The sequence below is a fragment of the Monomorium pharaonis genome, chromosome 7, assembly GCF_013373865.1.
Source record: "Monomorium pharaonis isolate MP-MQ-018 chromosome 7, ASM1337386v2, whole genome shotgun sequence".
Taxonomy (NCBI): domain Eukaryota; kingdom Metazoa; phylum Arthropoda; class Insecta; order Hymenoptera; family Formicidae; genus Monomorium; species Monomorium pharaonis.
The window spans coordinates 4,302,370-4,319,732 of record NC_050473.1 but is presented as its reverse complement, the minus strand read 5'-3'; the positions used below and the strand labels follow the sequence as shown (position 1 = coordinate 4,319,732).

The 17,363-nt window shown below is 33.4% G+C and overlaps 1 protein-coding gene across 2 annotated transcripts in view; it reads right to left on the bottom strand.

Moving 5' to 3' along the window:
* LOC105839638 (formin-like protein) overlaps positions 1–17,363 on the bottom strand; it is an 80,043-nt gene that overhangs the window by 11,407 nt on the left and 51,273 nt on the right. For both annotated transcript variants that reach the window (XM_012686097.3, XM_012686096.3), the window contains exons 10-14: positions 8,075–8,315; positions 7,579–7,853; positions 5,191–5,458; positions 4,987–5,114; positions 4,457–4,901 (exon numbers count right to left, since the gene is read on the bottom strand). In XM_012686097.3, coding sequence (XP_012541551.1) covers positions 4,457–4,901; positions 4,987–5,114; positions 5,191–5,458; positions 7,579–7,853; positions 8,075–8,315 — 1,357 coding nt within the window. The remainder of the gene's footprint in view (positions 1–4,456; positions 4,902–4,986; positions 5,115–5,190; positions 5,459–7,578; positions 7,854–8,074; positions 8,316–17,363) is intronic.

Sequence of the window (17,363 nt, the reverse complement as noted above, 5' to 3'; positions counted from 1 at the left end):
GTCGCTATTAGACTTGCTTTTACATTAGCTTTTTACTGAGTTTATCTCCCGTTTAGAAGCGCCTTATACTTTATGTGCACAGAGTATCTTTTGGAACACTAGCTAGCAACGTAACTTACACTTTCTTAGGCAGGATTGCCTCTATAGATTTATTCAGAAGGAGAATAGTTTTAAGATTGTATGATCACACCACGAATTCGTGAAAGAATAATAAAAGCAAATAAGAGATTATTTATTTTCATATAGCAACGATAACTACGCTCGATAGCGCCAAGCTCAATTAAATTCAGGTCGGTGCGTTGAATCAAAAGCCGTGTTTTAACATCTTTTTTTATAGTAATTACATTTCTTGCAATGTATATTTTTTAGTATTAATTCGATTTATTATTTACGAAAATTTTCCAACCCCTCTCTTTCTCCTATTTATCCCTTTCTCCCTTGTTCCTCTTATTCGTATCACAGTATATACGGTAGCGCAATTCTAGCAATTTGTTGAAACCAAAAATAGGATGCGCATGTGCAAAGTCAACGAGTAAATCACTACCGCCATCTGAACTTTCCTCTCACTTTCTCTTTGTTCTCTCCCTCTCGCTTAATGTTTAAATATCCATATATTTTGTCAGAACACTATGTATTAAATATATCTTTTATAAACTTACATTTTATTTCTCCTATTCAAAGAGATTTCAATTATAATTATAATTTTTTCAGTTTTTTAAATTCTTGTATGTATTTTATTGTTTTATTAATATAATATTTTTACATATTTTTATTAATTGATTTTAGACTCCATTTTACCACTATTATTTCAATTTTAAGCGAGATAAATATCTGTGTCTCTTTTTTTTAAATAAATAAAAACAGATATATTTAAGTCTTGCTTAAAGATAAAATAATGGTGCAATTGGACTTTACGATTTAGTTTAAAAAAGATAGAAAATAAAGCTAAAGAAAAAAAGTGAGAGGAAAATTCAGATGGCGATAGTGGTTTACTCGCCGACTTCGCACATGTGCATTTCATTTTTGGCTTCATATCAAAAGTGTCGACAGAGTTGTGCTACTGTATATACTGTGTCTGTACCAGGGACTCGGACTGGACCAAAACCGAAACCGATAACCGGACTGTAATCACTATTGTAGTCAGACCGAAACAAAAAACCGGATCGAAATATGCAGGTTAGTAGACCGTAACCGGACCGAAAATTTTATTTCGATTTTTGAGCCGGATTTTTTTTAAACATTATTTTATTTAAGTCAATCTCATCAGTTGCTCTATTCTTAATATGTATTCTTAATATGTATTTTAAATGTTTTCTAACTACGGACACTGTGTTGCACAGAACTATTTTATTAGCCACATATTATCTAACAAAATATATTAAAGGAAAACTTTTTTCTATAATTTTTCATACATATAAACTGTATATTTTTGTTATAGATTCATCTTTTATCACATAAAACATTGACTTTAACAATTTATTTGTTATTCCCTCTTCAGCTCCCTTCTTATTAGGTAAACTAATAACAATTTTCTCTAAATATCTTACATCAGTTCAAAATCTTTTATATCTTTCGTTTCAATAACATAAATAATTTTTTCCCTTGACTGCCTTTTTTCTCCTTCTATTTCACTATATTATTAATACTTTCTATGTAAAATAAATTAAACTTATCTGCTATAGCACCCTTTAATATTATCTTTAGTATTTCAAATTCTTTAGTATATTTTCCATACCTTTTCACCTTTTCACTCTATAATTACCTCTTCTAAAGTTTTCCACAATATCACCAGATTATTCTTGTTTCGATCTATCATATTTTCATTATATTCTTTTTTTTTAGTTTTAATAAGCCTAATTACTGTATTTCTTTCAACTTTATATTTTAAGCAATCTTGTTCTGCACCTGTAAACATTGCTCTACTATGCTTCATCCTTTTCCGACGCTGCTACTCTTATATATATCATTCAAAAACCACTTTTTCTCATTCTATATATTTAGAATTTTAAATGTTTTCTTAGGAGCTACTATATTAAATGTACCTGCTACGTTAATAATTAATCTTTCTACCCTTGAATTTATAAATAGACCTTGACCTTGTGTTGTGTTATCTTCCCTTCTAATAATCCAACAAATTCATTTATTTTAAATTTACAATAATATCTACCTTTAAATACTCTATATTTATCCATCAATTTAATGGCCTACATTTTCCTTTCACTACAAATAATTCTACTGTCTTCTAAAAATCTTCTAAAAACTCCGTTCGACGCACTAGGTGAGTAATATATTACTATTATTACTCCTTTATACATATTATCCCGTATTTTTATCGCTAATACACCAACAATCATGTATTATTTTCCTTATTAAGAGTACTTCATATTTTATATTACTTATTACATATAAAATAACTCCTCCTGTGTTCCGATTTTCATAACATCAAATTGTATTGTATCCTAGCACATTTATCTTACTATCTTCTATGTCCGATATCAATCTGAATTCTGATAATGCCAAGATTGCAGAATTTCTCTTCACCAAAATCTGATGTTGGATTTCCTCCTTATGCACCAATAGACTTTGAGCGCTCATATACATGATTCCATCTCTGTTTGTAGTTGCTTCCCATGCCAGTCCTTTTTCTTTCTTCTTCTAATACTCACAGTATATTGGACATTCCACACTCAGAGCATCATGCTCGTCACTTATCTTCAAGTTGTATGTCTTTATTTTATGTACAGTTCACGCATCTTTTCCTCTTCGCCATGCATTCGTTCGCTTTATGTTCTCCTGCACATTTGTGGCATGTTTCTTGCAATTTTTGGCAATATGATAACAATCCTAGCATTTAAAACATCTTTTGACACTGAGATAATTGAATATAAAACATTTTCTCCATCCTATATTTATTTTTCCTTTTCTTAACATTGAGTCATGACATTGACACATTATTTCATCCATTTCGAGTAGCAGAACCATTTTCCCTTCCTTTTCTGGATTGTGTATTTTAATTTCTTCCTTCTTTGACTATCTTCTTAATCACCCGTATATGAAATCCTTTTCTTTCATCATCCAGTTTATTTTGCTTCATAATTACGCTTATCAGATTTTTATCATTCAATGCCATTTCTTCTTCACCAACATTTATTATTTTTATTTTCGGCTCAACTCCTTTTGGTTTCATTATATTACAATCTTTACCCAACTTATCTGGTACTGTGGCTTTCAATTCTTCCATCTCACTTTTGCTCTCACATCCAAGAATAATCGTTCATTTATTTCCTTTTCTGAGTTTCCTTATTTCTATTGCCATGTTTGTTATATTAATCTTCTCTTTTACAATTTTTTAAATAGTTTTACTTGTTGCTTCTTTAGTTTGACAATTATTACATTTTTTTTCCTCTTCTCCGACACTGCATTTGTGTAACTCCTATGTACATTGCCTAATGATGTATCAATTTTTCCTTTCATGCTTTCTTTTAATGCTTTGAATTCCCGCTTGATTTCTTCCAGCTCACTTCTAACCATTTCCCTTATCATTGTCTTAAATTCCTTTTTACATGCATTTTATCTTTAATTTCTCTTACTGTTTTCACTGACAGTCAATCTCTATATCAGTCATGGATTGCTTGCCTGCACTTCCTGACGTACTCACAGTTGACCCCGCAGCTCCTATGGGATTTGTCCTCTCTCTATTACTTTCTATCATTATTATCTTTATATTTTCCTCCTCACTTTCGATTCTTATTTCTTCAAAAGGATCCTAACACCTCACAAGCTCTTGTCTACTATTGTAGATTTTATGCTTGGTAGTACACCCAAGATGGTAAAAGTTTTCTACATTTTTTACACTCTACAGCAATGTTTTTAATGTCTTTCTTATATGCAGAGCACCTGTATTGTGCATAATTGACGTCAATCATGTCGATTATACCGACTGATATGACACATATTCACACAGTAACACCTCACATGTCAGCGCACGTCAGCATTATTTGACTGCCGTCCAAAAACTGAAATTCCAGAATAAAAATTCTGTCCTATAGTCCTATAGTTTAGCACAACTTTACTAGATAACACCTCATAGTCATTCTTCGTCTATAGACACTTGTAGTGTCACACTGTAACAATTTTCACATTTATTGGCAATATGCATCCACAGAAAAATTTGGATGAATTATTTCATAAATAATGCCCCACATCAGTAATTTGTTAATCTTTTTTCGTTTTTTAAGCTTAAGTTGAGTCCATTTATTCTTATATACTTTTAGTAAATTTTTAATTCTGCAAAGCCTATTTGGAGAAATTTGTACCTTCTAATGTCAGTAAAGATGTATATGAATGAGTTATGTGACTCCCCCCTCCTTTACTTTTTTAAGCTAAAGAATTTCCTTAATTCCATTTATCTAACATCATATAAAAAATTGTAATACTCAAGTGAAGCGAAACATACCTGTCGCAGCTTTGTCGATGTACATCAATTCAGACTCGAAATTAATGAGCTCCGGGAATTTGATTCGTATTGTGGCGACGATATAATGCAAAAGGCACATCCTTTTATCAGTAGATTTCGTATCTAACAATGTATCTAAACTTTGTAATTTAAATCCATACGCAGGGCCTCGTTTGCTACTATTTAAGTAGTTACCGAAGGCAAGAATAATTTCTAATACTGATCTCAGCTTCTTCGAACCCTTAACCGAACTGGACGCGGATATCACAGCGTGTATTTGTGGCGTAATAAGGTGCAAATTGTCGAAAAAGTTTCCTATGTAGTTCATAATTGACAGCTTGGTGGAGATTCTCTCTACTTTACCGAGTTGCATTAAAAACTTATCTTCTTCTGTTAACAAATTGACATTTTTCTTCTCTATAATGTATTCGCGATATGCCTTGATCTAAAATAAATTTATATTATTTCATCGATGTTGTGTGATTTCTTAAACAGCAATAATATTCATGTTAAATGTAAAACAGACGTACTTCTTGATCCGTAGGTACCATACGTTGTAACAGCTCCACATTTTCAAGTGAAAGGACTTTCAAATCGAGAGCATTAACCGCCATTATCACTTTCTCGACCGGCATTTCCATTTTTCGGCGCGATATAGCTGGAAGAATGAGAAATCAGTGATAAATTTTTTCCACGTATCATATCGGCGTAGATCACAAATTAAGTTTATTTACCAATATTTCGCAGTCTTGTGTGTTCCAAAAGTGATACGTTTTCGGATTTTTTAAACCGTTTACTTGGAAAACTTTGAAGGCCGTCAATTTCACTGTTGCCGTTGGCCACATGTCCGCTCATGCCAATCTTGAATCGCTCCTCGAAGTCAGAAAAGTCAATCTGATTGTGTAAACGGTCGTCGTCCAATTCATTAAAAATGGTACCCCGCACTTGATTAGGTTTCAGAGCGATCCAATTGAGTGTGGGAAGTTTGTACTTTGTTTGGACCTGAATAAAAATATAATCTTGTTAAGTCAAAGTAACAATACAATAACTTTCTTGTCGACAAAATGTAAAAGAAATATCTTTTTTTAATAATTATGAAAATTGCAACATTGGAATGCTTTTATCTTAACAATTAATTTTGTCATAGAAAAATATAGTCTTTCAATATTACAATATAATATTATAATGTCAAAACAAAAACATAGTTATATAACTCTTATATGAAATGTAACGTACAAATTTATCACACCTACCTATTACTAGGTATATATAATTATCTATATGTGTATAATTATATATAATTGTATATAATAAATATATAATTACAATGAAATCTCGTAACATAATTTAAGTCTCTGCGTTTTATAATTAGGTAATAAGTAACTTTATTCTTAAACTGTAAAACGGCGCAAATCATAATTATTCGCTGTCCCCATTTGTTTTAGAGTTAATGAAAAGGCTTTTTACATTATTTTAAGAGATATTATTAAGGTAATATTGGAATAATCGTTAAACTTAATCGGGGTCGATAATGTATTTCTTTTTTCTTCTCGGTATAAAGTTTAGTTTCCAGACTGATAATAATACAAATATTTTAATTCTGAAAAATTATTTGCAAAAATCTATAAAAGACATACATACAAAATCGCGTTACAAAATTTTCATATCCTTTAAAGAAATACTGAAGCTGACTATCAAACTTGATCAGAATTGATAATGTAGAATTATTCGTGTACATCATTAACAAGATATCGTATATACTTTTTAAATAGATATGATTAATACGTATACTTTAATTCTGGAAAAGGATTTCCAAATCTATAAAAGAAATATATACGAAATCTTGTTGATGATGTGCACGAATAATTTTACACAATCCTGATCAGAGATGTCGTCTGTTTCACTGACAAAAAGACAGTAATTTTTGTTTCGCAATCTTTTTATTTCTTTTATAAATTTAGAAATTCTCCAGAATGAAAGTATACGCAATACTACTAGTCTGTGAGGTAGTGTTTCTATTAAAAACGGAAAAAAATTGTTAATTCACTGTCACATCGTAACAATGTTTGCTTAATGTATATAAAAAATCTACAGTTTGTACTTACGGAATTCGTATCCACAGACTGGTAGACGACGAAAACGAGTTTCGAAAATTAAATTTTGATGCCTAATTGAAACGAAATTGCGAAAAGAAAATTTAAGTTATATACGCGTAAAAACTCGATAAGTAAAGCAATATAAAAATATTTTTTCATTCTCGATATAAAGTCAAATTCACAGATGGATTAATATGTGTACTTCAAATCTGGAAAAAATTTTCCAATTCTATAAAAGAAATACGAAATCTCATTAACAATGTACACATATCACTCTACATTATCGACCTCGATCAAGTTTGAGAGGCAGTCCAACGTCTCCTTAAGAACATATATGTTGATATCAAATTTATTTTACCGATTAAATGCAATATTTTGCAGACAAAGTAATTTTTTTTGATTATACAATTGTAAATTTTTTAGGTAAATGTCTAGAATAGGCACCGGCGCGAAAAATCAATTTTTTTCAATACCAATTAAAACTACTATAAAAATAGGATGTAGAAATGTTTTTAGGGAGGGACAATTTGATTTTCAGAGCGAAATGACGTCCACGCTCGTAAAAAATTGATTTTTTGCACCAGTACCTATTCTAGACTTTTACCCCTTTTTTTACAATAAAAGTATGATAGTGTAGGTGAAGTCGACAATTACAAAAAACAAAATTACATTTTTGTTATTGACTCTGCAGTCAACATTTGCTGCACATAAGTTTTAGACTTTGTAAGTAAAATATTTCTCTATTAGAACTATATAAAAGAAATACAATGCTTTTAGAAATAATCGTAGAAGTTTTAGTATAAGAGAAAATTTTATCTAAAAATTTGTACATATAAATATATGCGTGTATTATAATTTGTTTACTGCATTGTGCATTGCTCAATTTGGTCGGTGAAATTAATGCTCAGCATTTCTTCAAGAAATACAATAATATGTTATAATGGCTTATGTTATAAAATAATATATTTATATATATATTTGATACTTTTATATCTTAATGTGATGCAGAACCAACAAAATATATACTTTTCGTTTAATGGTCATTGCTCCATTGGGTGCTTGCATCATGCCAGCAGGTGGTGGAGGTATCGGGGCAGACAGTGGTAACTTGTGATCTCCGAGAGATGAAGATGCGGTAGGGGGCGGCGGTGGACATGGTGGCGGAGGTGGAGGTGGTGGTACTGGAACCGCTGGAAGTACCTCATTTAACGTCGGCGACGGTGTTGAAGCGAATGTCTCGGATGTGATATTGTCCGAATTACTCAGAGGACTAATTGTGGTGCCATTTCGTAGATTAGCGGCTAAAAGATTGATAATAGACATTTACATGGAGCTTTATTTTATACTTATAATTTTTTGTATTATTATAATATATTTGTAGTATTTATACTATAAATATTAAAAATACCATAATGCCATTTATACTACTTATGATATTTAATATATTAATTATAATAGTATTTATATGAGTCTATTGTGCCCAAGCACGCACGCAAATACTTCGATTCGAGGAGTAAAATACCTGTCGAGCCTTTCGTAAGTGTTCCTGTGAGATTCTCCAGCTCAATAATCTTGTTCTCAAGAACGCTCTGCCTTCGAGCGGAATCCTGTCTCTGCTTTTTCAAAGTCGCAAGTTCCTCTTCTACTGATTTACGTGCTTCTAAGGCCTCAGCATACTCCACTTTGATCGCGCCCAATTCCGTTTCCAATTCCGCCAATTTCGAAAGTGATTCTCTTTCTAATTCTGTCATACGATCGTGAGCCTGTACCAAATACAATTGAATAACAATTAACAAATTATATCAAAATTTGTAAGTAATTTAATCAAGGAATTGAATTTTTTTTTTACTTAATTAAGGAAGAAAACTCAAGTAAAATAATATTTTTTGTCGCATTTTTTTTATTCCTTATTGCGGTCCTTTCGTACAATAATACTTCTGAAAATTGACTTGGGTATAAATAACAATTGCTTATAAAAAACTAGATGTTCGAATTTTTGTTTCAAAAAGTGAAGGGGAGAAAAAAGTATGTGTATATGTGTGAGTGTAACGGTCTTCTTTTGAATAGACGGCGTCTCCTCAATTAGTATGCAAGCGAGTAAAGCAGTTGCTTCGTAATAGTAACCCCCGAATAGTAAAAATAAATCGTAATGAATCGTATTAATTGTAATTGGACAGCAATGTAAAGTTTTTCACCGACGCCGTTGATCAGCATCGCATAGAAAGACAAGAGTGCCACAGCCTCAAAAACTCTAAAGATGCTCGGACAGATCATAAAGAAGAAAAAAGTGGTTTTATTGAAATTTGTAGAATAGGAGGGTCTGTTCTATGCATCTGGTATCGCTGATTAATAAAAAATAGTAAGTTTTAATAAAATGTGTTTTTCTTTTGTTTCGAAAACTTTAAACGTGTTTTCTCAAAACGCAAAATTTTGCGCGCCGGGTTGCTCGAAAAATTGACGACCAATATGTTTCTCCTCTGGACATATGTATATATTTTTTTCATTTTCTTCACAACATAAACCTATTCGTTTGTTTATTTTTAATTTTTAAACAATAGTTTTTTTACGATTGTTTAAAAAAATATCATTTCTTTTAATTGTTATTTTTTCAATTTTGCAATTTTTTATGTAAATTTAGATTCATGTTGTACGTTTTTGCAGAAATTAAAGTTTTTTTTTGAATTTTTTATTTCAGATCATTTTCGCAGCCTCTGCGTGTCTCGGCGATTTTTAAAGAAGCCATCTTTAAGTCGCCATTACTCAGAAACTTAACAATATTTCTTATTTAAAAAAATGTAATAGACTAAATTCTTGAAATTTAGGCCATTTGCATGAGTTTCCCTCCTTAACTTTAAGTTATATGATATTAGATAAATTCATTTATGTCAAATGTTACATAAACAAAAAATATAGTAGTCTTATAATTAAATTAAAATTTAATTTTTAAAAAGATATAATTAAATTAATTATAAATTATGTATATACAAGGTGTCCTACTTTAAATCCAACCCAATATCTCGAAAATTAAACCCAGTAGACAAAAATGTTTTAGATATAAGTTGTTTGGCTCGAAAGGGGACATAAGAGGTGCCAGTGAAGGTACCATCATCTTTAATTTTATATTTTTCATTACATATTCTTATAGCTTATCTCGAGAGCTTTCCAAAACACTTATATAAAATTACTTTTCTTTAAGTGGTTGTTAAGTTATAAGGCAAGATCAAGACATCGCCTTGATCCGGCTGGCGAGATAAAGGCACAATCCGGCATTATTCTTCTGGTTGATATTGGATGACTAAAACAAAGGAGCGTATGAATTTTAGGTGATTTGCGGACCGCAAAGTAAACGCGAATTTTTTGTTTTCCTTCGTGTTTTTTATCATATAATTTAAAAATCAACCTTGAAATTATGCCAAGTAAAGGTGAAAAAAAGTTATAAACATTTAAATATTGTTCCCTGAAAATTAAGCATTTTCCACTACCGCTATCTTAAATATCTTTGACTTTTTTAGAGTTACTAAATCTTATGTTACATAAGAGACTTATATTCTCAAAATTTGATAATAATATAAAAATATACTTTAATCAACAATCAATGAAAAAAAAATATATAGATGATAAATCATACATAACAAAGAAAAAAAATAAAATGATAGAATATTTTAAAAAAATGTGTGTGCGTCTGACCGACTCTCCCTCACGTCCTCGTTCATGGTTCTGATTCCGACAAAAAAGGAAGATTTTTAATTTGTATAATACTGTTAATTGAATATAAATAGTACCAGTAGATATATGCAAAAGTTGATAAAGGCAAATTAAGTGCTCAAAACTTTATAATTCACGATCATCGGTGAACCGCCGATTTTTTGTGACATTTTATAATGACATTGGATTTCGGAAATTATTAATTTATTTACTAATACCTGCATAATCCTGAAAACGCTAGATTATAAAATCACGTATTTTTTATTGCTATAATTTTTTCCATTTGACAGCTTTTTCTCTGCTGCAAAAAGTATATTCTCATATCATTATCAAGTTTTAAGAATATATGTCTCCTACAAAACGTGAAATTTAGCACCTCTAAAAATATCAAAAGTATTTAAGGCAGTGTTGAAAAGTGCATAATTTACTGTAACTATTTTATCTTTTACTTGGCGTAATTTTTAGGTTTTTAAAATCTACGGAAAATAATACAAAAAAAAAAACAGAAAATTCGCGTTCACTATGCGATCCCCAAATTGCCTAAAATTCATACTCTCCTTTGAGTTGGTTATTCAAATGACAATCCACTCTACTGCACCTTTCAAGCCTTATAACTCGAAAAATATTAAACAAAAAGTCACTTTATTATAGTGTTTTGGAAAACTCTTAAGATAAGCTATAAGAATATGTAATAAAAAATAGAGGGTACCCTAACAGAAAAAATTTCTATAAAAATGTAAAAATTTTTGACATTTAATAAAAATATCAAATTTTTTATAGAAATTAGAACAACACAGGCGCGCGCTATTTAGTTTTTTACTTTTTAAAAATAATAATTGCAATAATAATTATCCTTTCTAAAAAAGGGCATGGCATCGATACTCGCATCTCTCGAAGTATTGTTGTCGCTTTTCCGCGATGCCGATTAAACGTGTGTAAAGTTAGCATCTCAAAGTTTAGCATCTCAAAAAATACTGCAGAATAACTTGCATCCATCATAGTTCTACAGTTCTTGATAAGTTTCAACAACAGTTACGTTGAATTACGTATTTTAAATAAATTTTTATAAATGAGATGCTAACTTCCAAAATCACATAATAGCATCTCACCGTATTTCGAATATACGACCACAATATGTTTAAAAAATGTTTCAATTAATTATATCACCGGAACTCTTTAGAAACTTATTGTACGCATCCGGAACTATATGAGAACTGCGTTAAAAGAAATAGAAATGTCGATATTCGACCAGCATCTCACGTCTAGACCTCAAAATTCAAGTTTTCCGGACAAAATAATTGTTTAAATAATGTTTTAATTAATTATATCACCGAAACTTTTTAGAAAACTATGGTACGCGTCCAAAACTATATAAGAACTGCGTTAAAATAAATAGAACTGTCGATATTTGAACAGCATCTCACGTCTAGCCCTCAAAATTCAAGTTTTTCGGGCAAAATAATTGTTTAAAAAATGTTCTAATTAATTATATCAACGGAATTTTTTAGAAAACTATTGAACGCGTCCGGAACTATATGAGAATTACGTTAAAATAGATAGATCTGTCGATATTCGATTAGCATTTCACGTCTAGCCTTAAAAATTCAAGTTTTTCGGGCAAAATAATTGTTTAAAATATGTTTTAATTAATATCACCGGAACTCTTTAGAAACTTATTGTACGCGTCCGGATCTATATGAGAACTGCGTTAAAATTAATAGAACTGTCGATATTTGAACAGCATCTGATGTCTAACCCACAAAACTCAAGTTTTCCGGCAAAATAATTGATTAAAAATTGTTTTAATTAATTATAACGCTTGGTTGCGGACATACGGAGAAAAAACGCCGTATCTCGTAAACCGTCGACTCTACGACAAAGTTTCATAGGAGATGAAATGTGCGCCTCGTCGAAGGGAACAACTTTTGTCTCAAACACTTTTCGCTAGAACGCTTGGTTGCGGTAAAAAACTAAAAAAACTCCGTATCTCGTAAACCGTCGACTTTACGACAAAGTTTCATAGGGGATGAAATGTGCGCCTCGTCGAGGAGAACAACTTTTGTCTCAAACACTTTTCGCTAGAACGCTTAGTTGCGAAGAAAAAGTAAAAAAACTCCGTATCTCGTAAACCGTCGACTTTACGACAAAGTTTTATAGAAGATGAAATATGCGCCTCAACGAGGGGAACAACTTTTGTTTGAAACACTTTTCGCTAAAACGCTTGGTTGCGGAAATAGAGAGAAAAAACCTTATATCTCGTAAACCGTTGACTTTACGACAAAGTTCCATAGGTGATGAAATATGCGCCTCGACGAGGGGAACAACTTTTGTTTGAAACACTTTTCGCGAAAACGCTTGGTTGCGGAGATAGAGAAAAAACGTTATATCTCCTAAACCGTTGACTTTACGACAAAGTTTTATAGGGGATGAAATATGCGCCTCGACGAGGGGAACAACTTTTGTTTGAAACACTTTTCGCTAAAACGCTTGGTTACGGAAATAGAGCGAAAAAACGTTATATTTCGTAAACCGTTGACTTTACAACAAAGTTCCATAGAGGATGAAATATGCGAATTGACGAGGGGAACAACTTTTGTTTGAAACACTTTTCGCTAAAACGCTTGGTTGCGGAGATAGAGCAAAAAAACGTTATATCTCGTAAACCGTTGACTTTACGACAAAGTTTTATAGAGGATGAAATATGCGCCTCGACGAGGGGAACAACTTTTGTTTGAAACACTTTTCGCTAAAACGCTTGGTTGCGGAGATAGAGCGAAAAAACGTTATATCTCGTAAACCGTTGACTTTACGACAAAGTTCCATAGGGGATGAAATATGCGCCTCGACGAGGGGAACAACTTTTGTTTGAAACACTTTTCGCTAAGACGCTTGGTTGCGGAGATAGAGCGAAAAAACGTTATATTTCGTAAACCGTTGACTTTACGACAAAGTTCCATAGAGGATGAAATATGCGCCTCGACGAGTGGAACAACTTTTGTTTGAAACACTTTTCGCTAAAACGCTTGGTTACAGAAATAGAACGAAAAAACGTTATATTTCGTAAACCGTTGACTTTACGACAAAGTTCCATAGGGGATGAAATATGCGCCTCGACGAGGGGAACAACTTTTGTTTGAAACACTTTTCGCGAAAACGCTTGGTTGCGGAGATAGAGAAAAAAAACGTTATATCTCCTAAACCGTTGACTTTACGACAAAGTTCCATAGGGGATGAAATATGCGCCTCGACGAGGGGAACAACTTTTGTTTGAAACACTTTTCGCGAAAACGCTTGGTTGCGGAGATAGAGAGAAAAAACGTTATATCTCCTAAACCGTTGACTTTACGACAAAGTTTTATAGGGGATGAAATATGCGCCTCGACGAGGGGAACAACTTTTGTTTGAAACACTTTTCGCTAAAACGCTTGGTTACAGAAATAGAACGAAAAAACGTTATATTTCGTAAACCGTTGACTTTACGACAAAGTTCCATAGGGGATGAAATATGCGTCTCGACGAGGGGAACAACTTTTGTTTGAAACACTTTTCGCTAAAACGCTTGGTTGCGGAGATAGAGCGAAAAAATGTTATATCTCGTAAACCGTTGACTTTACGACAAAGTTCCATAGGGGATGAAATATGCGCCTCGACGAGGGGAACAACTTTTGTTTGAAACACTTTTCGCTAAAACGCTTGGTTGCGGAGATAGAGCGAAAAAACGTTATATTTCGTAAACCGTTGACTTTACGACAAAGTTCCATAGAGGATGAAATATGCGCCTCGACGAGTGGAACAACTTTTGTTTGAAACACTTTTCGCTAAAACGCTTGGTTGCGGAGATAGAGCGAAAAAACGTTATATCTCGTAAACCGTTGACTTTACGACAAAGTTCCATAGGGGATGAAATATGCGCCTCGACGAGGGGAACAACTTTTGTTTGAAACACTTTTCGCTAAAACGCTTGGTTACGGAAATAGAGCGAAAAAACGTTATATCTCGTAAACCGTTGACTTTACGACAAAGTTTTATAGAGGATGAAATATGCGCCTCGACGAGGGGAACAACTTTTGTTTGAAACACTTTTCGCTAAAACGCTTGGTTGCGGAGATAGAGCGAAAAAACGTTATATTTCGTAAACCGTTGACTTTACGACAAAGTTTTATAGGGGATGAAGAATGCGCCTCGACGAGGGGAACAACTTTTGTTTAAAACACTTTTCGCTAAAACGCTTGGTTGCGGAGATAGAGCGAAAAAACTTTATATCTCGTAAACCGTTGACTTTACGACAAAGTTCCATAGGGGATGAAATATGCGCCTCGACGAGGGGAACAACTTTTGTTTGAAACACTTTTCGCGAAAACGCTTGGTTGCGGAGATAGAGAGAAAAAACGTTATATCTCCTAAACCGTTGACTTTACGACAAAGTTTTATAGGGGATGAAATATGCGCCTCGACGAGGGGAACAACTTTTGTTTGAAACACTTTTCGCTAAAACGCTTGGTTACAGAAATAGAACGAAAAAACGTTATATTTCGTAAACCGTTGACTTTACGACAAAGTTCCATAGGGGATGAAATATGCGAATTGACGAGGGGAACAACTTTTGTTTGAAACACTTTTCGCTAAAACGCTTGGTTGCGGAGATAGAGCAAAAAAACGTTATATCTCGTAAACCGTTGACTTTACGACAAAGTTTTATAGGGGATGAAATATGCGCCTCGACGAGGGGAACAACTTTTGTTTGAAACACTTTTCGCTAAAACGCTTGGTTGCGGAGATAGAGCGAAAAAACGTTATATTTCGTAAACCGTTGACTTTACGACAAAGTTCCATAGGGGATGAAATATGCGCCTCGACGAGGGGAACAACTTTTGTTTGAAACACTTTTCGCGAAAACGCTTGGTTGCGGAGATAGAGAGAAAAAACGTTATATCTCCTAAACCGTTGACTTTACGACAAAGTTTTATAGGGGATGAAATATGCGCCTCGACGAGGGGAACAACTTTTGTTTGAAACACTTTTCGCTAAAACGCTTGGTTACAGAAATAGAACGAAAAAACGTTATATTTCGTAAACCGTTGACTTTACGACAAAGTTCCATAGGGGATGAAATATGCGAATTGACGAGGGGAACAACTTTTGTTTGAAACACTTTTCGCTAAAACGCTTGGTTGCGGAGATAGAGCAAAAAAACGTTATATCTCGTAAACCGTTGACTTTACGACAAAGTTTTATAGGGAATGAAATATGCGCCTCGACGAGGGGAACAACTTTTGTTTGAAACACTTTTCGCTAAAACGCTTGGTTGCGGAGATAGAGCGAAAAAACGTTATATTTCGTAAACCGTTGACTTTACGACAAAGTTCCATAGAGGATGAAATATGCGCCTCGACGAGTGGAACAACTTTTGTTTGAAACACTTTTCGCTAAAACGCTTGGTTGCGGAGATAGAGCGAAAAAACGTTATATCTCGTAAACCGTTGACTTTACGACAAAGTTCCATAGGGGATGAAATATGCGCCTCGACGAGGGGAACAACTTTGTTTGAAACACTTTTCGCTAAAACGCTTGGTTGCGGAGATAGAGCGAAAAAACGTTATATTCTCGTAAACCGTTGACTTTACGACAAAGTTCCATAGGGGATGAAATATGCGCCTCGACGAGGGGAACAACTTTTGTTTGAAACACTTTTCGCGAAAACGCTTGGTTGCGCAGATAGAGAAAAAACGTTATATCTCCTAAACCGTTGACTTTACGACAAAGTTTTATAGGGGATGAATATGCGCCTCGACGAGGGGAACAACTTTTGTTTGAAACACTTTTCGCTAAAACGCTTGGTTACAGAAATAGAGCGAAAAAACGTTATATTTCGTAAACCGTTAACTTTACGACAAAGTTCCATAGGGGATGAAATATGCGAATTGACGAGGGGAACAACTTTTGTTTGAAACACTTTTCGCTAAAACGCTTGGTTGCGGAGATAGAGCAAAAAAACGTTATATCTCGTAAACCGTTGACTTTACGACAAAGTTTTATAGGGGATGAAATATGCGCCTCGACGAGGGGAACAACTTTTGTTTGAAACACTTTTCGCAAAAACGCTTGGTTACGGAGATAGAGCGAAAAAACGTTATATTTCGTAAACCGTTGACTTTACGACAAAGTTTCATAGGGGATGAAATATGCGAATTGACGAGGGGAACAACTTTTGTTTGAAACACTTTTCGCTAAAACGCTTGGTTGCGCAGATAGAGAGAAAAAACGTTATATCTCCTAAACCGTTGACTTTACGACAAAGTTTTATAGGGGATGAAATATGCGCCTCGACGAGGGGAACAACTTTTGTTTGAAACACTTTTCGCTAAAACGCTTGGTTACAGAAATAGAGCGAAAAAACGTTATATTTCGTAAACCGTTAACTTTACGACAAAGTTCCATAGGGGATGAAATATGCGAATTGACGAGGGGAACAACTTTTGTTTGAAACACTTTTCGCTAAAACGCTTGGTTGCGGAGATAGAGCAAAAAAACGTTATATCTCGTAAACCGTTGACTTTACGACAAAGTTTTATAGGGGATGAAATATGCGCCTCGACGAGGGGAACAACTTTTGTTTGAAACACTTTTCGCAAAAACGCTTGGTTACGGAGATAGAGCGAAAAAACGTTATATTTCGTAAACCGTTGACTTTACGACAAAGTTTCATAGGGGATGAAATATGCGAATTGACGAGGGGAACAACTTTTGTTTGAAACACTTTTCGCTAAAACGCTTGGTTACAGAAATAGAGCGAAAAAACGTTATATTTCGTAAACCGTTGACTTTACGACAAAGTTCCATAGGGGATGAAATATGCGAATTGACGAGGGGAACAACTTTTGTTTGAAACACTTTTCGCTAAAACGCTTGGTTGCGGAGATAGAGCAAAAAAACGTTATATCTCGTAAACCGTTGACTTTACGACAAAGTTTTATAGGGGATGAAATATGCGCCTCGACGAGGGGAACAACTTTTGTTTGAAACACTTTTCGCAAAAACGCTTGGTTACGGAGATAGAGCGAAAAAACGTTATATTTCGTAAACCGTTGACTTTACGACAAAGTTTC